General features: G+C 38.7%; 2 protein-coding genes across 3 annotated transcripts in view; one reads left to right on the plus strand and one right to left on the minus strand.

Annotated features, from left to right (window-relative positions):
* The first annotated feature begins 403 nt into the window (after nt 1-403).
* On the plus strand, nt 404-3,923 carry SDR42E1 (short chain dehydrogenase/reductase family 42E, member 1). 2 transcript variants are annotated; one of them, XM_086758124.1, is made up of 3 exons: nt 404-457; nt 883-984; nt 2,311-3,923. In XM_086758124.1, exons 2-3 carry the CDS (start codon nt 917-919, stop codon nt 3,416-3,418), a joined length of 1,176 nt encoding a protein of 391 aa, XP_086614250.1. In that variant the 5' UTR covers nt 404-457; nt 883-916; the 3' UTR covers nt 3,419-3,923. The 2 variants fall into 2 exon arrangements, with proteins under 2 accessions (XP_086614250.1, XP_086614251.1); XM_086758125.1 differs by having other exon boundaries at nt 424-457; nt 2,316-3,923.
* A 4,035-nt stretch (nt 3,924-7,958) lies between these two features.
* Nucleotides 7,959-27,966, minus strand: part of PLCG2 (phospholipase C gamma 2) — a 65,628-nt gene continuing 45,620 nt past the window's right edge. Inside the window, exons 20-33 of the mRNA XM_086758065.1 lie at nt 27,262-27,442; nt 25,680-25,748; nt 24,704-24,813; nt 23,793-23,889; nt 23,181-23,247; nt 22,751-22,908; nt 20,028-20,130; nt 18,860-19,069; nt 18,109-18,254; nt 16,989-17,103; nt 15,544-15,711; nt 14,930-15,018; nt 11,680-11,864; nt 7,959-10,890 (exon numbers count right to left, since the gene is read on the minus strand). Coding sequence (XP_086614191.1) covers nt 10,848-10,890; nt 11,680-11,864; nt 14,930-15,018; nt 15,544-15,711; nt 16,989-17,103; nt 18,109-18,254; nt 18,860-19,069; nt 20,028-20,130; nt 22,751-22,908; nt 23,181-23,247; nt 23,793-23,889; nt 24,704-24,813; nt 25,680-25,748; nt 27,262-27,442 — 1,741 coding nt within the window. The 3' untranslated portion in view covers nt 7,959-10,847. The remainder of the gene's footprint in view (nt 10,891-11,679; nt 11,865-14,929; nt 15,019-15,543; nt 15,712-16,988; nt 17,104-18,108; nt 18,255-18,859; nt 19,070-20,027; nt 20,131-22,750; nt 22,909-23,180; nt 23,248-23,792; nt 23,890-24,703; nt 24,814-25,679; nt 25,749-27,261; nt 27,443-27,966) is intronic.

The following is a 27,966-nucleotide window of genomic DNA, read 5'->3' on the forward strand; positions in this document are numbered from 1 at the left end:
CAAAACACCTGAGACAAAAGGGCTGTTCAGCCGCCAGGCCTGTCTCTCAGCAGCCCTAGATCTCTGCAGAGCCTGACGCCCCTGGGCTGATACTTGTGGGCACCCACAGAAGGGAAAGGACAAACATGGGGATGTAACGCAGCTGCAAAGACAACGGGAGATTCCCCATTTTAAAGTGCCTCACGCTGAGAGCCATGCTCTGGTCGAATCTGAAGGGAGAAGGGGAACAGCAGCACCTCCGTGCACACAAATCTACACGGCACGGCACGGCACGGCACACTCCAACTAACCGAATTCAACATCTACCGAGCTGCTCCCCCACAGGCCACCCTCCCGCCCACCCCGCCCCGCCGCCATCTTGTCTCTCGGTACCCGCCCACCGCCCCCACGAAACTCCATTTCCCGTGGAGCCCGGCGGCAGCACGGCGCTCCGAGCAGGCGGCGGCCGGCAGAGCAGGTACGGGCTGGAGCCCGCCGGCTCCCCCGAGCCCCTTCCCGCCGCGGGTCGGTTGTGGCTGGGCCCTCGGCTGCGCCCTGCGCGGGGTGGCCGCGCTGAGGGGGCCCAATCCCGCCCGCACCGCCCCGCCTGCGGCCGGTGTACACTGAGTCGCTGCACCGGAAGGCCCGGGAGAGGGAAGTTAACGAACTCCTCATGACGGCAGCTGTATATTTGCTTTTTTTTTCCACAACACTCATCTCTTCTCTGAGTGTGACCTCTTTTTTTGAGGAATCCCAGGACAGGATGTATTTCTGCCTCTCCTAGCAGATGGTGAAACGAAGGGCTTCAACTAAAACATGAAATAGATCTGTGAATAACTGAATGTCTAGTAACATTAAAGGTCAGATTGATTTTAATGTGTATATTTACAATGTGTTTTATAGGTCAATTTCCTTAAATTGTGCCAAAGGAAAGAGGATGGAACCAGAACATACTGCCAAGGAAACAGTGCTCATTACGGGAGGAGGTGGTTATTTTGGCTTCCGGTTAGTGCATTAAATAGTTACTGCATACAGGAATAAATCTAATAGATTGCTGCTGGTTAGGCAACAAAATCCATCTATAAAAGGGAAAACTGTGGGCCTGAGATACCAAATCCTCTTTACCCTCAGTTTTAAACAAACACATTATTCTGTTTCCACATGTTTTAAGTAAATATGTTCTTCTGTTTCCAAATGTCAAGCATCAACTGACTTGCAGACGTTTACCTGTCTGGTCACATTTGTAACGGGGATTTAGATCATCTTTCAGTCTGCTCTCAAGAGGAAGCCTACACTTGTACGCAGATCTTTTTTATTTTTGACAGTAGGCCATGGCCTGCAAATAGTTACACACATGCTTAGCTATATCGATTAAATATTCCAACTGCTCTCTCCTCTCTCAAGAATATATTTATTTTTATGGACAGTGATGTTTTAAGATTAGAGTTGTTAATATGGTGCCTAGTTCGGTGAAATCCATTTCCCCTTACTGTAGATGGCTCTGCAGGCCATGTGAAGAAAAAAATCCTATTTTGAGCCCTAGATTATCTTCTAGAATACCTTCAAGAGATGTAACTGCTTACATAGGTGAAAGAGATTATAGTCATGACCGAAAAGTAAATTTCAAGCGGGGGTCGGGTGGGAAATCTCAGAAGATACCTATCTGACTTCTGCTTGGCTTTCTCCTCCACTGTCTCACCCTTTAAGCACTATAGAAATAAAACAGTTCTAAGAAAGGGGGAGAGGAATACCAGCTTTATACTTTACATCAGTACCTGTGATTTGGAGTAAACTGTAGACACGTGGCAAAGTATTCATACCAGCTTAGAAGCATCTCGTTCATTGCTCTTCTCCATAAATTTCAAACACAACAGCAAAGACCAACCTCTTATTCTGACGGAACAGCAATAAGATAAACCCAGTCAGATTTTTTTTTTCAAGTATTTGGCTACAGGTTTATATCTGAAAGGTTTGCTATTGCTGATCTGTAGGGAACAGAAGCAGAGTAACAGCTGGGTTCTTCCAAAAGGCTGCTGAAAGCACTTAAGTTTTATTTCTGTTCTGAATTTTCCTTTAATGCAGTTTCACCTCTTTTTTCTTTTTTCCCTCCAAAGTATTGATGGAGCATGCGAAATTAGTTCAGTACCTAAAGTATCACAGCTGAATCTTCCTCAAGGTAGATGGTTGAATATTTAAAAGATTCCTGTCAGAAAAAGAAAAGGCAAAAAAAAAAGTATAAAAATAGTTAATAGTCTTCTCTTACCTCCAGGTGAAATGTTTCATGCATCATTATGTTATGTATACTAACATATGGTTTCTGTCATGTTTTAGTTTAGGTTGTGCCATATACCAAAAGGGAGTTGATGTGATTCTCTTTGATGTCATGAAGCCACTTCAAACCATTCCAGAGGGAATAAAGTTCAAGCAAGGGGATGTCTGTTGCCTGTCGGAAGTGGAAGAGGCTCTCAGAGATGTAATCTGTGTATTCCACATCGCTTCCTATGGAATGTCTGGCAGGGAGCAGCTGAATCGAAAACTTATAGAAGATGTTAATGTGAAAGGAACAGAAAATGTCATCCAAGCCTGCAAGAGCACAGGAGTGTCGAGTCTGGTTTATACAAGTACATATAACGTGATATTTGGAGGCCAGATTATAGAAAATGGGGACGAATCTCTGCCTTACCTACCTCTTCACCTTCATCCAGATCACTACTCCCGCACCAAATCATTAGCTGAAATGAAGGTGCTGGAGGCAAATGGTGCTGAGCTGGGAAATGGGAAAGGGGTCTTAAGGACTTGTGCTCTCCGACCAGCAGGCATCTATGGGCCTGGAGAACAAAGACATCTTCCGAGAATAGTCAGTTACATTGAAAGGGGGCTGTTTAAATTTGTATATGGAGATCCTCTTAGTTTAGTAGAATTTGTACATGTAGATAATCTAGTTCAGGCTCACATCCTTGCGTCTGAGGCCCTCAAAGCCAGCAAAAAGCACATAGCTGCTGGCCAAGCCTATTTTATTTCAGATGGTAGGCCTGTGAATAACTTTGAATTTTTCCGACCGTTAGTGGAAGGTTTGGGTTACAAATTCCCAACCTGTCGGCTTCCTCTCTCCCTTGTCTATTTTTTTGCATTCCTTACTGAAGTAGTTCATTTTCTTGTAGGTCACATTTATAATTTTCAGCCTCTCCTCACTCGCACAGAGGTTTACAAAACTGGAGTCACGCATTATTTTAGCATGGAGAAGGCCAGAAAGGAGCTGGGGTATGAGCCTCAGCAATACACCCTGAATGAAGTGGTTGAGTGGTTTAGATCTCGGGGATGCGGACCAAAGCCGAGAAAGTACACCATTATGCATCTTGTTAGGGATGGAGGATTGCTCTTGCTGCTGACTGCTGTGATGGTCTCATGGTTCCCATCTGCAGTTACGTTTTCACTCTGAAAGATGAAACACTGAGTGTGGAGGACAGAATTTAGTTACGTTCTCCGAGTACTCTTGGTTTTGACAGCCAAGTAATAAAAAAAAAATAAAATACCTAAGATAATACATATTTGTGTAATTCAGGTAAATACCTTTAACAGTTTTATCCCCAAGAAATGGAACTGCTGAGTAAAAAAGTGTAATTTTTATACATGGTTCCTCTTCAAAGTAAAATTGATCAGATCACTAACAATCACTTTGCAGACTACTGCAAAGAGCGTTTTATTTTCAGGTACAACAGCACACTACAGGGAATGGAACAATTGTCCTGAGACTGACCCTTCCTCCTCCCTGATGGGATTATACTCTTGATCCCTGCACTTTAGTCCTAAAATGTTTGTGCTACATGATCCAGAGGAAAATAAACTTATTCTTTTATCCCATTCCAAAAATTCTGCTTTCCAGCTTGGATGCATATATGCCTAACCAAGATTAACTGATAAACTGCTAGACAATAAATAAATGTTTTTTTAAAAAACGAATATATTCTGGTATGCTTTTCTGAGTTAACTCTGTCATATCTAATGACATTTCTGGAAAATGCACCATGGTTAATCTAAGTTTTAGCTAAGTGCTTGAAGCAGCACAGATTTGTAGATTTTTCTAAGGGTAAAATATGCCTGTTTAAAATTAATGAGCTAGCTAAAGTGCATTCATCAATAACAGCTATGATTTTTCCCAGCATTACTGAATGGTTAAACAAATAATCCATCAAAGACATTTGGTAAGTGATTACATTCATGTTCCACTATTTATAAAACACTTTTAGCCTTTAATAATATTTCTTTAACACCTGACACCACTTGAATAGAACTTCACCTTTGTAGTCAGATGATAAACACTTGATACAATGCAACTTCTAATTTTGTGGACATTTAAGAACAGAAAATAAGACTTTGTTAAGTACAGGTCACTATTATCTCTACCAACTCCCTCATCTCTGGCAGTTTAATATAAGAAGAGATACAGAGAAACTTAACATCAAAATGTTAAATCACAAAGTTGTTTTCCCTTAACCCATCGGCATTAGATTCAGTCCTTCTTGATAAAAGCACAGGCCTTCAAGAAGTTCACACTTCTCTTTAAATTTTAGCCTATTTTAATAGCTGAAACTACACTGATCTTACATTAATTTTGTGTAAGTTCCAGTTACTTCAGTTCTGTTAAACTCTACTGTAATTTAAATGAGGAAGTGAAGAGGAAAGAAGACCGTAGTTCTACTGCATTGTTAAAGGGTTCTCAGAAAACAAAAATACCTATATAGAAAAACCAAGCTAAAAGTCCACTGCCACCCATGTTTAGAAGATGGAGATTTTTGTAGTTAATGCTGACTAAAGAGAGAATTATTTTTGGAATGTTGAGTTCTTTTCCTGAGAATTTTACCTTTAAAAAATAAATAAATAAATAACTCACTATTGATAACTAGATGTTTTGTTTTGCTTGAAATCTGACTTTTCTCCTCCTTCATTCCCCTACCCGTGTGTATACCATGAAAGAAACTAAATTTAATATTGAGTTTGAGGGACAGAGAACTCTTTTTTTTTTTTCCTTCCCTTTTTTGCTATTTTAATAGCAAATAAATTGAGGGGGCCAGGGGCAGCGATGTTTGTGTAGCAGGAGTGTTGCACTCCTTTATAAAGAGCTTATATATATACTCATATATGCACTCCTTCATAAAGAGCCTTCTGCCGTCAGCATTCCAACAGAGCGCTGGTGGCAGAAGGGCCGCTTTCCAGAAGTCATTAATACACATCATCACAGCCTGCAGAAAGAAGAAACTTTCTTTTTAATAAAACAGAAGACAGCCAACCATGACCTCCTGAAAGCATTGGACTGCTGTTCTCTTTCCAACAGACCTTGTTTTTCAAGTGAAAACCACTTGGTTATTTTCCCTTTTTATTTCTCTGCTTCTGACACAACGTTATCAGAAATAGATTAAGACATTTTAACAGCAGCAGAATCAATACACAAAAGCAAAATGTACAAGAAATTGCACAAGCCTGTTGCACAGAACCATAGCACCAGTACTTCATGCTAAGTCTTGTAAAAATATCTTTTTAAGATACGGAACGTAACTCCTGTGCCCAGAGGAATTTCTTCTGCTGTTTGTGATCTTTCTATTAGCAAAGCTCAGCTACTGCCATCATAACTATCTCAGTGGTGAGCTTGGTGGAAAAATCTCTGAAAGGGTCCTAAACTCATGAAGCCTAAACCCAAGCTGTGAATGCTGGCTGAGGTTAAAGCCTTGGATAGCTATTCAGGTACAACAGAAGAGCTCAACACATGAACCTTTTCATTTGTCTGGAGTCAAGGACAGAACTTTTCACTGATAAGAGAACAGAAGGCATTATTTTGTCCTAATGGCCCATGTCGTCTGCTTGAGCAGAGGGTACTAAATCAGATACTCATCAGGAGAAATAAGCAGCGGCTTGGCAATGGCTACCCCTGACACATCACAGTGTGTCAGAATAGTCATTAATTCCCTGTCATTCTGCTCCATCTAGTAAAAAAAAAAAAAAGCTGAATCCTGACTATAGAAGAGGTGAAGGATACTTTCCAAAATGAAAACAGGAAATCTGTGGCTTTACTTTAAGATTGCTTGAAAATTACATAAAGCCAGTCACAGCTGCTCTATTTTAAGTATTTTACAACAAGAATTCTACCTCCTTCTTCCTGTTTATTTGTTGTTACTACTTTTGCATGAGTAGCTGAGTAAATTAAGGTAATTAATTGAAGTGTTATGTCTGTTACCAAATTTTAATCTAGTACCTGTTTTCCTGAAAGCGAATTACCAGAAAGGCACCTAAAAACTGAAAAAGCAGAATTAAAAATACAGCACAGCTTCAGTTTTTCCTAGTCCTCAAAATTATTTAACAATTTGTGCCTCTCTATAAAGAATGATGCTGATGTTTTAAATGTTTAACTGTTTTTCAGTTAGCTGCTTAACCTCACATACTAGCATGTCAAGGTAAAACTCTGCCAGACATACACAAACTTATACTTCTAATGTGTATTTAAATATATTTTAGAAGTTTAAATGTCAATCATCCTTAAAACAGACCAGATTTTTATAGTGCCTTCTCCAAAGAGACTCAACCAAAATTTTCCTTCATTTCTATTTATTACTAATTTCCACAGACCTTCAACAATTTAGTGGCATATTTAATAATTTATGATGTGATCTTCATGCAAAAATGGCCTAGATATTGATAATTTACACATATTGTAAAAAATCTGGGGATTAAATTACAATTCAGGAGTGCACAAGGGAACTACTGCTCTATTTTAGTCAAGCTCATAATTCCCTGTTTTGCTGGAGTAACACCTAAGAATGTAGACTAACAATGAATGAAACTGCACTTAAAATTCTTCTAAAACTAATTGCTGTACATGTTTGTAAGTACTGTTACAGATCACGAGATAAATTTGGCTCCTAGCTGATTCTGAAGGTTAATTTTCATTGTCTTTAACTTCTACTTCTAATGATATAAATGGAATTTCAGTCTGGAACAAAGTCAACTAGTTGGACTGCACTTAGAAATGCTGACACACAACTATAGTAGAATTCAGCAATTGTACTTCAGCTTCTGTGCTTCATTCAGATTTTTACTAGTTTGGAAAATTCAGAGATCATCACTGATACACAGCTAATGCCATCTCACCATCTAGAAAGTTAGTTTGAGAACTGCAAACTAAGACTGTTCGGAACAGAGAAAGTTATAGATGTATTGGGGCGGAAAAAAAGTGAGAATATAGGCAACAAAACACCTGAATGGAGTCAGTTGTGGACTTCAGAACTCATGCATACCAATACTCACAAATTCAAAGGTGATAAAGACCCTTTGGCTCGTCTAATGGCCTCCAAATGACTCAGGCTGCAGATACCTCATATTGATTCCTATTTAATAAGCATATAATTTTTATCAAAAGACTGAGAAAAAAATTTGTTCCCAAGACTCACAACAATGAAAAAAAAAAAAAAAATCACGAAATAAAGACAGCGTGCATTCACCCAACAGCATTTCTACCCATGCAACGTCACAGACAGAAAGTGTGCTGATATAATTTTATGGTGGACATCAAGATTACTGTTCTTCCAAACTACTAAAAACTTAATCTTTGTCTTGTTCAGACTTTACTGTTTGAGTTGATACAAATCTGATGCTCTCCAAAGCTGAAGTTTTTATCTACCTATCACTGAAATAGGTCGGTTAGGAGCTGCAAGTTAAAGATGATCTTTGACCTTTTCTTTCTGCCCTGCTTTTTTGCAGCCAAATGAAATGCAACAATAACCATGTCTAGGGAAACAATCAATAAGTCAGTTCATTTTAAAAACACAGAAATGCCCCCCATCCAGCCTCCAGCAGAACACACCATAACACACCAGCAGACCACTTCTCAATAAGAACTCACTCACGTTGCCTCAGATGACTGGCAACATTCATGAAATTCAATGAGCAATTCTTAGCAAAGAACCATCTGGCATCATTCACACCACTGCTGAGATAATAAAAAATTATTTATTAAAAATAAGTTATTGTAAGGATTTAAAATAGTTTCTATAAGGATATACCAATTCAACAGATATTGTTAACTTCAGAAAATTTATAAATGTTTTTCCTTCTAGATTATAAAATTAGCACACACATTTAAACATACTTTCATATTAAAACAGTCTCAACTGTGAAAAAGTTGCTACAGAGTCTGCCTTGACAGGTGGGGTTTTGGAGTTATAACACACAATGCAAGGAACAAGAGAACAGTTAGTACATAGGCTTGCCCATCACTTGCAAGTCAACAAAACAGCCAATGCAGTATTTTCCTTCCAAACACAGTGTAACATTACATTCTGGGGAAAAGTCTTCCTGTAAAATGAAATGCATTTTCATAAATACTGAGGAGCACCTGCCTCTTACAACTTTTGACATCATCTATGCGTGGAGAATGCGTACAGGACTTTTCAAAGGACTATAAAATGTGCTAAGTCTTAAATATTTGCACAGCAGCAACACAAGGAACTCCTGTGTTAATCACACAATGGCTGTTCTGTGTCAGGAATACACATACCAACAAAAGAAGCTAGGAGAAGTGGACAATTTGGTTATGTCCTCTGGCACTGCGCTTAAAAAAAAATATCACCACAAAACACAACCAAAAACCCACCACAGCAACAGCCTTGAGCTTTAGGGTTTGGTCCCCATAAGCCCTAGCATCTTGTAGTCTCCTGCGATCAGTTCAAACCTGGCTGGCGTTCAGCTGCCTGTAAATCCTGTCCCACCTGTAACAACAACCTCAGCACCTTTCAGACACAGGTTAGGGCCACCCTTGTCTGATCAATACTGACAACAGCGTTCGCACAACATTAAATGGGAATCGTGGAGGCTGCTGAATGAAATATTCAGCACAGGGACTAACCGCGTCCTGGAACATGCTACAAAATGCATGCACACCAAAGGTCCCTCACCTGGAGGAACAGCAACTGCATCATCCCATTACATCTGGGTACTGCAGATAAGCCCAGCTTTATACAGCAGTCTAGGTCACAGCTTCACCTCCCAAATCTACAGCTGATGTGATTTTTTTTCTTTGTTTGAGGGGAGTTTGCACCCATCGAATCCTTGAACAGGTCAATCACAACTGGGTACTAAAGAGGTTTCAGGTAGGAGGAAGAAAAGCAGAAAATTGGCTTTAACTTTGCCCTCTTCTCTTTTTAAATCGGGTGATTAGTAATTAATTACTGTATAATAAAAAAAAAATCTACAGAAGCCACCCCATTGTGGGACACACTATTATAGCACTTTCATCTTTGAGACACGACTGTCTTTACAGAACAACTAAAACCTCAAGAGGGTTCCTCAAATCATCATCTGTGAACGCACAATGGCATCAATTAAGTGCCTCTTGAAACAACAGAAGTCATAGCGTAGGGAGGCAAGGGAAACTGAAAATTGCTGAGGCAGCTTCATCAAGCCATGAATCCCAAATCCATGCAAGTTTTCTGCGATCAGAAATACAGCACTATGTATGCAGCATTTTATGCCTCAGGCAGTTACTTAGACAGAAAAACTTAACTCCTCCACAGACATTTGAAAGTTAAAGTCAAGCGTACAGATAGTAAAGCTCCACCCACGAAGAGGTAAAGCAGCTAGGAATGTGATAGTAAAAACAGTGCTAGCACAAAGAACCAACACATACACAAATTATGACAACTGGTGTTAAATATACCATCGAAGGACTTTGGTTCTGATCAGGTAGGAAAACCCACTTGCTAATCTAACAAGTTTCCTCATCTGTAGCTCCATGTTCTTCACTTGATTAAAGCTGTAAGAATGATGTACGTCTATATTTGTGCATACTACTATTCTCAGATTAGATACATTGTGGGAAAATGGTCTACATTTACTACCATTTGACCCTACCGTCTAAGTAGGATTGCAAGATTAAAAATGGACAGTTCATTAAAAAAAAAATCATTTCTAAGCACATTAGCAGCTGAAAGGATTTGCAAAATGATACTATACCAAAGTAAATGCTTTTCAGAATTCGAAATACCTTTCCTTTCTGCAAACTGTAAGGGTCGGTCACACTGACACACCGACCATCACCATGACACAAACAGTTATTTCCTACTGCATATCTTAAAACTTTCCTTCCAGTGCCTTGCGGTTGTGAACATACGTTCACAGGGGCTATGAATACAAGTTCACACATTGTTCCCTTCTTAAACCTTTACAGAGAGTTCAACAGGAAAAACACAACTACAGTCGCAGAGGATATTTGGTTTCAACAAAATTAACATATTATCTAGCTCTCAAAAATGTAACAGAAAACTTCTAACAAGAGGCAATACAGGATGAGCTATCTGCTGCCCAAAATATTTTATACAGTTATCAGAAGTACAATCTGCTGCCTTGGGCACTTTGACATACATGACATGACAATGCTGGCGTAGAAGTGCTTTTACAGCATTTAATAAATTAAAAACTCACTACCAGTTAATCTTAAAGAGCTGAGTTGTTAAAGTGGTGTGTTTCCATGCATGCAAATTGTTGTGAATGTCTTATCTATAGCCTGCATACACAAATACAGTAGATTATTTATACTTGTACTTCAGGTATTGGTAATGAGAAGTGAGGTCTATCCAATGACATGCCCTCAAATTTTAAAAATCTTGAATACACAGTGGGTATGCTTTGTACAGAATATAAATTATTAGGAATTAAACCAGTTTTTCTTATAACAAGAAATTATTAAAGAAATCCATCTTTCCTCCTCCTCCTCTTCTTCCAGTCATTCAGTCTGATGAGACCGTCATTGAATAGGATGACCAGGATAAATTAATATCTCTTCCTGAATTGCACCATAAAGCACGCATCAAAGAATGACTGCTTTAAGAGTAGAATTTGCTGTTACTGACTTTCTTCTCCTTTAATCTTAAGGGAAAAGAAAAGGAAAAAGTCAAGTCTCCTAGGAATTTTTTTAGAGGAAAACAGTCTACCAAGTTCAATTTACTTAGATACAAACAGCGAGTAATGCATCAGCAACAAACATTGCAATTTTTTTCCTCAATAAATGGGAGCAAACCAGTGATTCATGCAGCTGTTCAGCACACATTTTAAAAAGGGTAACAATACTTTAAGAAAAGACTTCTTCCCATCCCACCTTGAGATCTACTCAAGACTTCCTCCTGGTACATGAAACCTGTCTGTCTCCCTCATACCCAGCCCAAATGTGGCAGCATAGGAGAAAGATCCTTCCCCTAAGCTTTGGGTAATGTTCTGACACGTAACTGACAATTCTATGCTGTTAAGACTCCATGCTGTTTTTATCTTTTCTGGTTTGTGTATCTGGAAGTGCGTTCTGTTCCCACGTATCTAACATGCTAATGACATTTCCAGGGATGTAACTTCAACAGTGTAGGAGGAGTGAAGCGGTTTATTTATTTGGCTGTATATACTTCCAGACTTTCCTCCTGGAAAGCAGGAGGAGAGAGGAATATAAACTCACATGTTTCACTATGATTGCTGAAACTGAGATTTCCCTGAGCAGACATTTCATAGCATCTGCTGGCCTCTAGTGGCTTGCAGCCCAGCCTTGCTTCAGGTATGCTCATCCTACCCTCACCACTCTTTAGATGCTTGTTTTGATAAATCTGAGATTTCCTTACCATAAATCATGTCTATATAGAGCTGCCTTGGAAAGGAGAATGATTATCAACCCACCTGCGGTTGCATGTGTCTTGATATATCTGTAGTTTGTGCTCATTCATATTGAATTCTTTTAATACAGCATCTCTGTTAGGATTCCTTAAATTCATACGGGTGTCATAAAGGAACAGCTGGTTATTAAGCTCCTCCTGGCGCTTCCGAAGTTGCCGACATGAGGAATAAAGCTCTTCTTCACTTTCCTTCAAAATAACATTGAAAATCAATGTAACTTGTTTAATTTTTTACTCTTGCATTGTATTTGCATCGTATTTACTACACGACATACTACCAATCCTGGTGCTTTCCTATTGAAATCTAGACTGAAGGTTGAAATACTAACTAGTAAATAGGACCCCTAATAGCAGCACCACTCAGATGATCAAGAAAGAAGGACAGCTCCTGTGTTTCTATATAGCTATGGCAATTCAGTACTTGCAGAGGAACTACGTATTTGAAGAATAATTTGCAGCAGTCCGAGTTTCTGTTGTTGTATGTGGCCCACAATAGAAGGTCTCAAAATATTCCACAAGCATAAAATAATCATAATGATTCCCTTTATGACTTCAAATTATTTTTACACTTCAAAACTTCAAATGCAAAAGCTGTCTCCTTTACAGCGTTACTGATGGGGAATAGTACTGGCAGGACTGAAGTCTTAATTTTCACATCAGCAGCAAAACAAGATACTTATCTTACAAGAAATGACATGCAATCAATAAATGTAATAAATCCAAACATTTTCAGAGGTAGCATACTAATAAGAATGCTTCTTTCTGCACCCAGTCCAGGTCTAGGAAAATTGATAGGATAGCAACATGCAGAAGGAGTTTCAGTTAGGACAACAAGATCCTTTCCTAAACCTTCTTTTTCTTCCCGAAACACATTCCTACTCAGGCATGGGTTGAAGCAACTGAAACAGCTTCAGTGCTCTGCTACTGTTAAGATTTTAAAAGTAGGGTTTTTTTATTTTAAAGGGAAAGGTAATTTTGTATTCCCAAATCACAAAGGGAAAAGCAGATTGCCAATCACCAATTTGCAGGTGTAATCATCAAGATGCATAAGTACTTCTGTTTGTTCTTGTAAATAAATATATCCACAATGCTAGACTTTAACATCCCATTTAAGAATGTTCACTGCAATCTTTGCGTTAAAAACGTATAGACTGTCGAGGCTGACTGTAATCAGAAAATGCTGAAGAGATACACACATTTTCTGAAGCAACTAAATCAATTTTCAATCTAATTAGACATGTTTCTAAATGTAACCACCACCTCAGTATAGTACGATTTCTACAATATTGAGAAAACTGGTCAACTTCAAAAGAAACTCCATAAGGCCCTACATAATAATTCACAAATGTCTGCAGTATTCTTGCTTGTCTATTCCTGAGAAATTCCACAGCCCTCTGTAATTCCCCTTTATAATTTTGTATTTAATCTCAAAGACTATGCAGATGGGCTCTGTATATAAACAGGCCTGTTATTAAATTATATCATTTTTATGGACTATCATAATTTTTTTTAAAAAGGGTAGAAGAACAGATGGAGACAGCCTTGATCTCTTCTGATGCTTCTTGAATGATCTGGCAAAAGTTCTAGAAGTTGATTACTATGGCAAGTCTTGGTTTGTTGCAGGCTGCCAAAGAAAAGGGAAAAATTTTGAAAGTTCTCCTGCCAGTGCATTACCACTCAGGGACATCAGACACTGTAAAAATACAGAGCTGTGCTGCATCTTCATTTGGCTCCACAAGCAGAAGGGGCTTCAGGAGTGCGAAATGTGCTACTGTCAAAGGCCTCAGCGCTGACAGACTGGCAGACATACTGCTGCTATGAACAACACTAAGAGCTGCTCCTGCCCCAGGCACATAATGATCTGAATTTCTGAAGAGAAACCGCAGCAGGAATTCGCAATGTATCTAAAAGTGATGTCCATGCTCAACATATTAGGCAATGCTGAGCTGCTGCTGATTTTCTCAAAGGCAGCAAGTCATAAAAGAGCAGTTTATCAGGCCTCCTCTATCAGACTTGTGTCCACGGAATATGAGCATTTTAAACATCTTTAAAGGACATAGGTCTCTCTTGTTGACACATACAAACTCTTAATCTCAGCTTCTAGGCTTCTCCTGCTCTCATGGCTCTCTGCTAGCCAACAGAAGGAAGCTACCATGGCTGCCAAACCCAGTCATTACATGCAGTCATTTTACATCATCCGTAATAAGGTGGCTTTGTAAAAACCCTGATAAAGGGTGTTTGAAAAAGGCTGCCACTCCTTTGTTAAGAAGAATGTGACTGAATTCAGTAATTTCCATTTGAGTGTATGCAACTGCAGGCACAAATCCCTCCAGAGACATAATGACTTACAGTTAGCAGAACTCGGTGTTTTACGCAGGAAAAATAATGTACACTGGTGTGAACTGCCACGTAAGCCTGAATGGTTGTAAAAGACTACAAATAAGAAGTTGGGCTTTTTTTTTTTCTCTCAGGATCTGAAGGGTACCAGAAAGCACTCTGAAATACCCACTTCACAAATGCATCTTTAAACTTTCATTCACATGGCCTCTACACCAGTGTATTTAAAATACGTAAAATATTATTGAGATAGAGAGGGAGATAGAATACTTCTGCTTCAAATCAACATATACACCAAGTACATTTGGAACACCACAAATGTTGTTCACCGATCAGACTCTTTTAAAAAACACTTGGCTTCATGAGCAAGGATGCATCATTATGTTTTTCCCCTGTATGTTTAAAATACTAGTACTTCAATTTGGTGTTTTAGAGAGGCTTAAAAGAAGCAGATTAGCACTTCTGTAGGAGCCAGAACATGTCTTCTACCTGATGGGTTGTTTATCTTAATGAAATACTGAGAGAAATTACTATCTTCTCTTCCTAAAGTGAATTCTTCTTATGTAGGACCTTTAAAAAAAAAGATTACTTCACAAAGTCAAAGCTGAATTTAGCTAGCTTTGCATGGCATCAATCAGTTAACACGGGAAGACAATGACCATGCTGTTACAGCAAAAACTAGTGGAGGTAATGAGGCTTTGTTAGTGCATTATTTCTTTTAACAACTGTGTAATCTATCCACCCAGAGTGAGAGTAACTCAATTTGCCTTATTGGTCTTCCCCAGTTCCTACAGAAAAAAATGCCTGACAACAGCACACCAGACACAGAACAGAAAACTGAACCCTCATTTCCTGGTTTCCACGAAGAAACGATAACATACACTGTAAGCGCACAAAACCCCCTCAGTAGTTCTTACCAGAACTTGTTGCATTTCACAGTGAACCAGAAGTGAAGCCAGCTCTATATCTTCACTATAGCCATTCTTGAGAGGAACTGATCTAAAACCTGAGGAGGGGGGACATATACAAAGCACAATTAGCGTCAAGGCAAATGGTTATCTGCAGTCACAAGAATGGTGCATACATTCCTGAGGGCTAACAGATCCTTCACTGCTCAAATGCTCCACTGCTGAGAGCAGGCTTTACTGTGACAATTACAGGGAAGCAAAAGGCAAGAATGGCAAAATTGAGAAACACACAATTTCAAATGCTCTTAAAAACTAAAGCCAGAAGCGGAGGAAAGTGGAAAACTTATTCTATGTACATCCACATCTAAGGTAATTAACAACACAAATGCACTGACACCAAAATGGAAAAAAACCTCCCAGATTTTACTCGGAGCACATAACCCTGTTAAATTCTTATATGCTACAAACCCAATATCATAACAAAGAATGGATTAGAGGAACTAAGATCAAAAGAGCACTTGCCCTTTGGCACATTGTAGCTGCTACTGAGAGCAAAGTCACCACACAACAATGCTTAACAGCATCTTTCTGACTCAGCCCCTTATTATACCCACTGATCTTACCTGATTTGATTCCTTTGATGGGAAAAGTGGCGTGTGCTAAGAAATTGGGATCACTGAACATATCCTCCTCATAAACAACAAAGCGTAGAAATGCTAGATTTGGATCATAAATTTCAAATTTCACTTGCTCTGGACAGGGTGCCCAAACTGGATTAAGACCATTGTCATCTGTAACAAAAAGGAAACATTTGTGGTATGAAGCAATAATTTCACTTCATTCACATATGGGTATGTATCCCAGGACATTTTCTGGGGATACAAAGGCCCAAAAATCCTATTTACTGTCTGTCTCCTGTTGCAACCTTGCTTCAGAAGGTTTGTAGTTGTTTATTTGTGGAGGAATAGGAGGAAACTTGGCAGGGATGGAAATCTGTGAAGAAAAGCTATTATTTTCATTTAAGCATGTAAAACCTCCTTGGACATATACTTGTAAAAAATCACTAATTCATTGTTCATATTCATGAGCCTCATGCTCCATATCAGAGTAAAAGCGTGAAAAGCACTGGGAAGACTAATGTACAATGGCCCAATTCTTATAGTCATTGGTGGAACACAGAGTAATTTGGTATGTGTGACACAGCCAGAAATTTTGCTCTCCAAAGTCTTGGTCACTTCGCACAAAAAAGTTAAAAGCATAATTCTTTTCTCTGAAGTACTGAAGAGCCACAATGCACAGTCTGCTCCTGATTCTGTGTTTATCTTATCTTCCACTGGCATCAGTGGTGTGGATAATTAGAACCAAAGCCTCTTGTCTACTAGAGGAACACTGCTGCATCCATCCATCCAGACAATATTTCACTAAACTGTGGAATATTAAGTGGCTGAGATATTGCCCCGTTTCAGTGTACTTACATGAAGCTCATGTACCCATAAAACACACATGAACACAAACACAAATACAAATCCCTTATCCAAAAGTGAGCTTTGATCAAACTTCTATTGCACTGCAAGTAATACTACTTTACAGCCATATAAAGCCAAGCTGTCTCCAAAGGGGATGCCAGTCTTAGAAAGCAAGTTCAAATAAACACAGTCTGGATCTCACACTAGTAACCTCCGACTTGGATCAGACTTTTAGGAACCGACCAGCGCTGCTGGAGGCACTTTCAAGACAATTTTTTTTTTTAATATGCAAATACACACTTATGCATAGGCAAAAACATAACAGAATTGCAACTTTTTTTTTTCCAAACTGCAACACTCCTTTTTTTTTTTTTCTAAATTTGATATACATTTAAGTTTCTCAAATTAACTGGCCCTGAGGCAAGCAAGAGAATAATACTGTACGATTCATCAGTCCAGAGGAACAGTTAACTTATTCTTCCCTCTAAAGGTTGCTGGCCAATTACAGACAACTAAATTCGTGGTCAGGCTCTACTCATTTTATGTAAATGTACTGGAAGTATAACCATATCTCCACAACAAAGAAAATTGCAGATACTCACTCACAACTGTTGTCTTGAATTTGTTGTTATCATATTCAGCCCCACAAATTTCTACCTCTACAAAGGGACAAGCGATGCCTCTACCAGGTTTAGGGAGATGACGAGCTCCTAAAACCTACAAAAGCAACTGTAAATTATAACCACCTCCAAAGGAAACTTGGCACCATTATTTCTGTACAGACGGTAGCCCACACAACCAGAGGGGAGGGGGGGAAAAATCCAGAGAACATGCAAAAATACACACGCCCTCTAATAAGTTCGCACGTACTAGACATACTATCTATGCCACCAATAACAATGTCTTTCATTGTTTGGGTGACCCAGTGACTTTTATTGTAAGATACTGTTGCTGACATTCATTACACACAGTATATAACTCCAGACCAGGCCTGAAACATAAGTTTTGTTCTCCTTCTTCAGCCTTTATTACATATCTATTTTAAAACATTCCTGCTTTATATTCAGAGCGCCTGTTTACCTTTCTTTCTAAATTGGAGTGAAAAGAAGTTAATGTGTCTCTTCTTTCTCAGAAAACGTATTTTAAAGGATATCTCTTACTGTATAGCAACTGAGAACAGAAACAAGTTCGATTCCTGTTTGACACCAAAAGACAACATGGCATAATTTTCAAATGATAAACCCATCTCTCCATGAAAAATGAGAGTGACATACTGATTAAGCCACAGTGTACTAAATATGATGAAGTGGAGGATCTGCTTATTTTTTCTGCCTAGTTTCTGTATTTCATTATAAATATCTTTCTTCCATACTGGAAATCTCTGAACTAGTTAGGCTGCTGCTAATCAATCTCCAATAGGACCCTTCTATTGAGAAGTCATTAGATTGGAAATGCAAGTTAGCTCATTTGGAATTTTCATTAGCAATTATATAAAATTATCCCAGCACTGTGTTTCCAGTCCTATAGCATGTGCTTTATTAGCATGATAAAGACATATATCTCTTTTCAGGAACCAGTAGAATTAGTGTTCTCAAACACACTGACATTCAAATACAGTATTTTGACAATCTGTCAGATGTTGCTCTGAAACATCATAGCTTTATTTTTAGTTTTATAGATATTTATGACTTGTAAAAGACATAATTGACAAAAGAGATTTACCCTCACTGTCATAATCATCTGCAATTTCCTCTTCGAGTCATTTGGCATTGGGTCATATTCTTCATTTCGCATGCTTTCTGGCTGCAGAACATAGCCAGTGCGTCCATTAAGTGAAAACAAGGCATGGTTCAATTGCATGTATTTATCTAGGGAGAGAGTTAAACAGTCATAACAGAAGATCTCCATTTGAATACATCTAGAAAGTACCAGGCTAATGGCTCCTCTCTGCAATTCTTTCTGGTCGCCACTTTATCAGAAAGAGCTGGAAAGGTAAGTTGGAAGACTCCGTTCCCTTCAGTAACTAAACCTGACAGGCTATTTCTCACCAATTTTGATCGCGATAAACACATCTCCATTCACAATTAGTTTCCTATCAATGTGTCATAAGCTACCTGGCCCTTACCAGAAAGTTGAATACAGCCTTCCCTGTGGCTGAACAACTGTAAACCTGAAACTTACTGTAAATATCTCCACTTACTTATCATATAGAGATCAAGGTGAAATAAACTTTTTAGAATTTGGGGCTAGTTAGGCTCAGAGACAGAGCTTTTGGAGACTGATTTTTGGGGACCAGCTTTATCCGGCGATCCACACATTCAAATTTAAACTTTAGTTCTTGCACGTCCCTTCTTGCTGGAAAGTACAAATAAATAGGACAGCCACAGCACCTAGAATAGCAGAGGGGCCAGAAAGGGGCTTGTTTATGCTGAAATGGAAGGTGGATTGGATCCTTTTTTAAAGAGAATATTACCTGGAGTTTGGAAGTTAAGAGCCACCATCTGGGAGCCACAAAGCCAGAGGCGAAATGGGTCGTAGTTGGATGAGTCGACCCTCTGTCCTTTAGGATAGACACGTGTCAGTCCCTTCAGGTTGTATTTCAACAATTCAACTGGCTTTTGCTTAACAATGCTCTCGGCCTTGGTTTCCACAAAAGAACGGATTTCTTTGAAATCGGGATTTTCTACACAGGGTAGGGAGGAAAAAGAGTGGTTACTAAAGGAAGAAAGAAGTTGACATTTACACTGCATTTGTACTAATGCTTTGTTTTACTTTGTGTCGCATTGTCCTTTAATGCAATAATTGGCACAATTTTCATACAGACACAGCAAATAGGTTGAGCATCAAGTCTGAAAGTTAAAATTGCCTGCCTGCCACATGCTTTGCAGCAGGGTAGATAAGAGTCTATAGTCATGTTCTCATCTCATCATTGCTAATAACGCACTTCCAACCACTATAACACATATTTAAACGAGACATCTTTTCCTGGATTTAAACGGGGAGAAGAAAGGGTGAGCCAGGGTTAGCCAATGCCTCAAACAATGACTACAATTACAAGGTCTTAACCACACTGACAGCTTATTAAAGACGTATGCAAAGAAACTTAAGGAAGAAGGGCATATTTGGTGGCTTCTCCAGCAGCAATGACAAAAAACTGGAATAAGAAGTACATATTTCAGTGTCAGATTCCACACCCGCACTTACACAAACCCCAGTTCTCATTTATATTCTGAAACCATATACCATTTCCCTAGCTTACGTAAATGGCAAATGGGTTCTTACAGTAAAATCATACAATGCATAACAAGTCAATTCCGAAGGCTTCTACAAACAAATTACAAGTGTTCAGCCAGAGTTTTTCATCTCAAAAAAGTAACTTGACACATAACTAGTGAGCTTCCCCATGAAAGACACCTACGAGAGGGTGTCTCTAGTTAACTAGTTAGAAATTTGTTACAGCTGAATAGCATCAAGTTCCCTACTGTACAATTTCAAACTGCCACTGAAAACTGCATGGGTGAGGCAGAATTTTGTTTTCCAGTACAGAAAGGACAGATTTTATCTTCCATTCTAAAGTTTCAATTAACATCTGAAAAGACAGTATGAAGGGTAAAATTCCGATGTAATATTAAAGGAAATACCTAAATTGTCCTTGGTTTTGCTTGTTGGCTTGCAGTAGATTACCAGATCAGATAGTTCAATAGCAATCAATTGATTCTTTTCCCAATATTTCCTCCTGTTCTCCTGTAAAACATGACAAAGTTTTAAGATTACAGATACACTGAGAATTATGATACAGTAACACCAGGGTATACTCTAATGGAATGACAAAGTTGATGCATTCTTGTTGCCCAGATTCCTATCCAATACTCTGGACACTTGCACAGATGTGATCTACTTTAAGATGCAATTCAGAGAACAGGCAAAACAAGTGCTTTTAAGTTTCAGTTCGGGGTGGGTTTTGGCGGGGGGGGGTGTTGTGATGAGTTTTTTTTAAGCACGTGTTTCGGTGCTTCCCTGATCAGTCCTACTCAGAAACCTGGCAACAACAATTTTCTTTTTTTTTTCTTTTAATGTGGTTCTACTTAATTTCAATTATGTTCTCAACTCTATACCTTATATAAATGCAAATGTATGCAGAAAAAAAAATGCAAAGGGTAGTGAAGTGTCTATTTATTTACAATCCTGAACAGAACTGAAGTGTTGTTAGTAACTCCCATACAGCTAACTTCAAAGTCTACGAGCATCATTCCTGTAGTTTTCTATTTGCACACAAAACCAATAATGTTATGTATGGAAAATCATGTGCAATCTTGTTGTCATCATCAGTATTAAACCTGCTATCTACTTCGATGTTTGTAAGCACCTGCTCTGTGGAAGCTGAGCAATGGTTCCTGTAACAAGAGATTGGGAACTACTGAAATCAGTAAGATTTGTCCTGAGTGAAGACATTTGGGCTGGAGGCTTTTCAGACATAAGAAGTAATTACAGGATAAAACATGTTAGAAAAGTCATACTGAATAGAGATTAGCTTTGGTACAAGAGGTTATGAAGCAGCAGCAATTAGGAAGTCTTCCAAAAGAATTCCCCCAACAAGAAAAACTGAAGAGGAATGAAAATCAGAGCTAGGGAGCCACACGTTCCCAGAAGGTTTCACTGAACAAGGGATTATACATTAAAGTCTAAGAAAAGCAAAGAGGAATATGGCTTTTAGACTTGGAAATAACCTTGGGAAAAAGCTGTGCAAACCTCATCGTCCTTAGCGATCCACCACAGTTTCCTAGCCATTGCTCAATAACAATCAGGACTCCAAATAGCAAAGCAGCACTTCTAGATGCCATGAGCTCATCTTTAGATACAACTCTCTAGTGATAACCAAGCAGGTTAGCTAGCAATGAAAAACCATTCCTAGGAGCATGGCAAGTGTCAGTATTAAACAGAGATGTTTATACATATGTGAAGCTTAGTTTTACCTTTTGTGTATAATGGACACAACCCAAAAATAAACTCATAAACACCTGTATCGTATTGTAGCATAGTGTTAACTCACTCTGCTTTTTCCTTCCCTGAAATTCAGCCTGATAACTGTAGTGGCAAAAAGGGCCTTTCCTCACCTTTTTCCCCTCCCCATGGAGCAGTCTCTCACGTGAACATTCTAGAGGCCACACTGTGCGAAAAGCCTCCTGATTGACAGAAATTGGTTTTAAAGCATCTTTGAACACAGACTGTTTAATGCTTATGTAACTGTACAGAGGAAGGAAAAGCTGCCAAGCTCCTGAAGAGCCACTGATGTGCCATAAAAAACACTCCATTTAGAGACACTTCTTTTAGGTCATGTTTCACTTTTTCTCATTTTTATTCCTAAATGAAAGCCTGGTATAGGAACTGCATCTCTCCTCCTCCAACAATAGGTCAACAGCTCCTGTTGCTTCTTCCCAACCAACTTGCCTGCTATAAATAGGATTATGATGACCCTCAGAGCATTATCACTCCAGATAACAGATAAACAGCATGAGCCAACACGATACTGAAACACATTTTCTATCACTCATATCACCCACTTAACAAAGAGTGAATAAAAGCAACAAAGGAAGGAGTATACTTAAGCACAGTCTTTGCAAGGGCTTTTTGGTCATGTCAAAGACTTCTTAAATACTAGAAAAGATGACAGGGAGGTAAATTAATACATTAGAATAGGAAAAGCAAGTCCTGAAGAATGTCTTTAAGCAACAGTACTCATACCGGGATGTAAAAGCTAAACTTAAGCAGAATCCTTTAATCTTTAGTCAAGGATTTGGAAATAAAGGATTTGGTAAATCCAGAATGTGCCTGTTAGTTACAAATAAATAAAATATTAGCCAAACTATTCCCTATCAGTGCCACTGTATTCACTGAAAAGAAGAGTTAGGAAAAAGGATTAAGAAGAGTTTAGGCAAAGGCAGCTCAGATTTCACATATACTCACTAATGGATTCACAACTCTGAACAGAAGAGTTTGACATTTGAGTTTCTTCTGCTTAACACTAGGATTGAACTCATGTAACCAGATGTTAATAGTATCTACTTTGTACTACTAAGCACAATTCTCCACTGAGATGTGAGGTGCAACACAAACAATATTCTGCTGAAAAACTCCTGTTAACATAAATTTACATAAAATGTTGATTTACGTAGCATTCCCAAAAGAGTTTAGGGAACAAGATTCACAGCATCAATAAAATGAACAGACAAACAGCAATACACACAAGAGTGAAAGACCAGATATTAGCAAGGTTTAGCAGTGTATGGCAGCTAAAGACATATCCCATTGTAAATTTATAGCAGTACATTATGAAAAACAACACTGGATAGGTTTTTATCAATACCTCTTCTGTAGTTTTCCAAGTGATTTCACGAATACTTTGGTACCATTCAAAGAGTTCTTCTACTTTATCAGTTGCAAATTCAACACATGGATCTTCTGGATTCTTGGGTTCCAGAATGAAGACAAAAGGCTTTTTGTGTTTCCCTTGTGGCATTTTCACTGTTAGGCAACACAGAAGCAAGAAAAAGAAATTTATATTAGAATCCATCAGTTGTTCTTCTAAGCTGTAATTGTTGATTCATTGCAACAGTTAGTATCATAAAGTTTCTTAATATTAATTGTATTAGCTATATAATACAAATCGGTGTTTTGGTTGGTTGGGGTTTTTTTAAAAAAAAAAAAACAAAAAAAATATTTCCTGCTTAACATAAAAGAGCCTACTCAACACAGAAAGCTCAAGAGTCCATGCGTAAGCATCAGAAAATACATACCAACGTTGTACGTATTGAGTACCAGTATGCCACGACACAGAGAGCCCAATGGATTGTCCTCAATAATCTGAAAAACATGAATTAAATCTGATCCTAGATCTTCTCTTGAGTCAACATGCACAGGACATTAACAAATCATAAACACACACCATTAAATCTCACCTCAGTTTCACTGAAAGCATGCTCAGTATGTTTAAAAGCCTGTTTCCATATAAAGTATTTCTCATTTTGAGAAACATGTAAGAATCTCTACGGTGACAGTAGCCAAAATGAGGAGTGCAGCTTCTGTCCTGACAAAAGTGCTCATTTTTCAAGTTTGCTTAAAGCAGCAGTGACCAGAGTCGGGAAATTTAATACATGTGTTCTGCTCCAAAGACAAATCAGTGGGAGTGCTTCAGAACAACAAAATAATTCAATGCTTTATTTTTAAAACCCAAAAAATGTCAAAACTGCTTACTATGGAGTAGATTTTTAGACACTTTTGACAAACAGTATAGGGTTACTGTGTTCTCTCAAATACAGCATGCAGAGTCATAATTCTATAAACCCAACTTCCACTTCCAGTAGGCAGCATCTTCTAGGGAAACGTAGCAGACAAACCTTAACCCTCACCTGGCTTTCAAGCTCAGTAGAGTTATCGGATGACAGTTCTTCAACATAATTAGATGGAAAATAGTGTTGGACTTTTTCTCCATAATCCCCCTTCCACCTGAATTTAAAAAGAATTGTATACATAAAGAAAAAAAATAGTTAAAAAGCTTCAATAGGCCATTAATGAAGCAATAATCCTCAAGAAATTTGTGATTAATATCCCATATTAGCTTGTCTAGATGGCTATCACCAAAATATTGGTGATAAAGTAGCTAAAAGCTCTAACAAAGTGATCATTAACTGTAGCAACAGATTATTTCAGAGGGATTACAGTTACTGTACACTGCAATTAATGACTTAAAAGGCTTTCTCCCCCTCCAGTACTAAAAATACTATTATGTGGTTGATTACCCTGCAGAAACTACAGGGAAACATTAGATTCCCAAGCTTTCCAAGCAATTTACAAGCCAGCTAAGAAAGAAAATCTCTGATGACAGGAGACTGTACAGACAACTAAGAAAGGTGGGTTTGACATCTGAAAAGTACTTAGCAGAGCAAGAAAAGAAACAGAGCAATGATGACAATGGTAATGGATGCATGACTTCCTAGAATACACAAGTGTTTGTGAAGGATGGATGTAGTAAACTAAAAATACTGGATACACTGGGCTATGGAGGTTCTGCAGGCTGAGGTTATTGCTGTAGAATAGAAAAATGGAAAAGACATGAAAGAAGACTTGAGGATGAGGTGGTTTGGTTTTTTGTTTGTGGGTTTTTTTTTAAATACACTGTCATTAAGATTTATAAGGCCACAGTTAATAAGCGACAAGCAGACAATAGACAAAGTTTTTGAAAGCTGCTACCCAAAGCTCAATTTTTTCCTCCATCTAGTAAGTCACCAGAAGTTCTCCTATGAGGAATCTTTGTCCTTACCAGCCTCCAGTTTCCTTTGTGACATTATGAATTAAAGCTCCTCGAGAGAAGCTCAATTCATCACTTCTTTTGGCTCTGTAGTCATACAAGGCTTTCACTGTTCTCTGAGGCTTTAAGAGAAAGAGAGCAAAGGGGTCATCTAGGGGGACGGGTCATAAAATGATCAATAATGCAATCTTAAAAAAAAAAAAAAAAGGAGAGTGGACTGGATTTTTTTTTTTGTTGTTATGAAGCTTAGAAACCATACTACTAAAGTTCCAGAGTGACATCTATTGGTGGAAGCAAGTGATGCCACTTAATTGCTATTCAAGTATCTGCTTGAAAAAAAAGAATCCTTCCTTTTTTGGGTGCTGCAACATAGTTACTCTAGGGGGAAGAAAAAAAATAAGAAAACCACATAGCGAAATATCAATCTTCTATCTTCATGACACATATTCATATGCAGTTGGGAGTCTGTAGGGTTAGATGCCTACAAAGCCTCCACTTCAAAACCACATCAGCCATCCTGCTGGTCACGTTTCCTTCAAGAAGCCCGACAAGCATTTTTTTATCTTGAATTTAGTTACTACCCAAATTCTTCAGAAGCAATGAAAATTCATTGGCCAAAAAGACTAAAAAGAATTACAGCCACAAAATTTACAAGCAGGTGAACTTTTATGAGAATTTACAAGTAGGCAGGCCCTAACAAGAATCTGAGATAAGTAGATATTTGCCGTGCCACTTGTTTTTAAAACATTACATATATGTGTATATATATGGATGAATCAGTATGCACAAGAAAATGTGTGGGTACAAATTTTAAAGAGATGCTAGAAAAAAGTCACATCCTTTAAAATTCTGCTGTCCAGTCCCTCATAAATCAAGACTTCTAACACTTTCAATTATCCTTTTCATTACTGCTAACAGGAAATCAACAAACAAGTCTCGTAATTTTCAGAAATCTACAGTAACTATGAATATCTCTCTTTAGGCATACCACTGTAGGGGTGATTTCACTGGGTTCCACATACATCTTGACATCATAGAGGGAGTTAATATCTTTTTCCTAAAAACAGGAAGAAGGGAAAAAATAATGAAGTTACAGGAATCGGAAATTACAGAAGTACTTAATGTTAACAGAGTATTCACTGCTTAAACCACCTGTCTGACAATACACAAGCAAACAGAAGAGGAGGGAAGCCAGACGCCTACCTTATGTTCATTTCTATAGTCGAACATGAGTTTCTTATTTAACCTGTGTCTCAGTTTAATGAACAGTAAAACACAACAAAACAGCAATACCTCACAAAGATGTCTCTTAATCAGTCAAATAGCTTTGAGATTTTGAGTAACCTTCTATGTGCAACCAGGAAGACAACACCTATATCTATGATTTCTGTGTTAGAGTATTTCAGTTACAGTACTGGTTTCACTATTAGATAAAAATTCTACAACAGTATACACAGTCATATTTTTCATTTTATTTTCTCCTTGCTAGATACAAAACTTTAGCTATAGGCAAGACTATAAAAAATCCTAAGGTCCAAAATCTTTTTGGTCCTTTTTGGTCTCCCTAGAAGAAACAAAAACCTCAGACTTTCATTTCTTCAAACATGCCAGACATGGTTTTCCAGCAGCTTCTAACAGACATATATTTGAAAACAGAAGACAGCATTTCAGGCTTTTCAAAAGTCAGTTACCTCGGCAAAGCTCTCACCATGAAACACATGATCCAGAAAGTAGGCCTCTATCCTATGCTGATTATCCAGGCTCCTAGTTTAGTCAAGGGACAGAGACCAAGTATCTTTTGGGGAGATTTCCTCATGCTTATCTCAAAAGAGTGAGCCTTCAGAAATACCTCTCACTTTTCACCACAGAAGGCAGCTGGACACCATCCCTGAGATGGCTCCCTCATGGTGAAGCAAATGCCACTGCCCATCCATAGCAGAGGCAGAGCAGAATACTTCATTTTTTTTCTGAAATGCTTAGCACCTGGCATCTGCATGATCATTTTAAGACCTCTGCCCACTCCATCAATAGAAAAGAGTGTCAACTACAATTATCAAAACTGGCTCGTTTTAGCAGGCTATTATCTAAAACTCATGTTAGCAGAGCAACGATCCCCTACTTCACAGAGCAGCTTTTCTAATCAAATCATAGAATGGTTTGGGTTGGAAGGGACCTTAGAGATCAGCTAGCTCCAAGCCCCCCTGCCATGAAGAGGGACACCTTCCACTAGATCAGGTTGCCCTGTCCAACCTGGCCTTGAACACTTCCAGGGATGGGGCATCCACAATTTCTCTGGGCAATCTGTTCCAGTGCCTCACCACCCTCACCACAATCATGAGGAAGGCAAGAGTAGACTTGTAATCAAAGATTAAGCTCTTCCTTTCGCAAATCTCAAAACCTTTGTGAGAGAAGTCAGTATAACCACCTCATTTTCACAGATAAGAAAACTGCCTACTTAACCTCCTCCAAAAATCATCTACCACAGCCAGAACCAAACCCAGCACCCCCAGGTCTAGATCTGGGACTCCATCTTGTACAGCAACTGGTACTTGTACAAAACCATCACTTACCACGCTGTAGCGCTCCAGCAGCTCCTCAGTCACCGGGTAACGCAATTTCATTTTCCTGTACAATGGATGCTTCTCATAGTACGTTACCAGCTCCACTAAACTCTCAAAATAGGCCGAGGTTCCAAGCACAAAATGGCGACCTTCTTGCTGAATTCGGAAGTGCTTCACCTTCCCCTCCGCTCTGTGAAACAAGTGCAGGTACTGTAAAAGGTACTGGTACTTGCAGTGAGAGCAGCAGTGCTGCCAACTGGACCAAAATTGCTTTGTATATCTTAATCACATGAAATAACTTCTCCCTCTTTCAAAGCCTCTTTTATTCAAGTTGAATTCCAGATGCTTGATTGAATTCACAAAAAAACATTCTCACATTCCTACAATGAACGGGGTCTTGGGACAAATTCATGTTTTCGCTTAGATTAAATTGCCCTATTTTTTTCCCCTACAGACAGGTATTCTGTCATCTTCCTACTAACACAAATGTCTGATCAGACTGAGATTCCCTCAGGAATCCGCAGCCGCACACACTCCCCTCAAAACAAGTAACTGTCTCCTCTCTATACTCATTTTGATAACTATAGGAATCAGTCGGGGGGGTGGGAGGGGAGGCAGCTCTTGTGCTTGAACACAAGGTTTGTGCTTGCATTGATAACAGTAAAACCATCCACTGACAACCATCCCACCCACAGAAGACCCCTGCTTTCCTTT

The sequence above is a fragment of the Chlamydotis macqueenii genome, chromosome 13 (genome assembly GCF_036417535.1).
Source record: "Chlamydotis macqueenii isolate bChlMac1 chromosome 13, bChlMac1.mat, whole genome shotgun sequence".
Classification (NCBI taxonomy): domain Eukaryota; kingdom Metazoa; phylum Chordata; class Aves; order Otidiformes; family Otididae; genus Chlamydotis; species Chlamydotis macqueenii.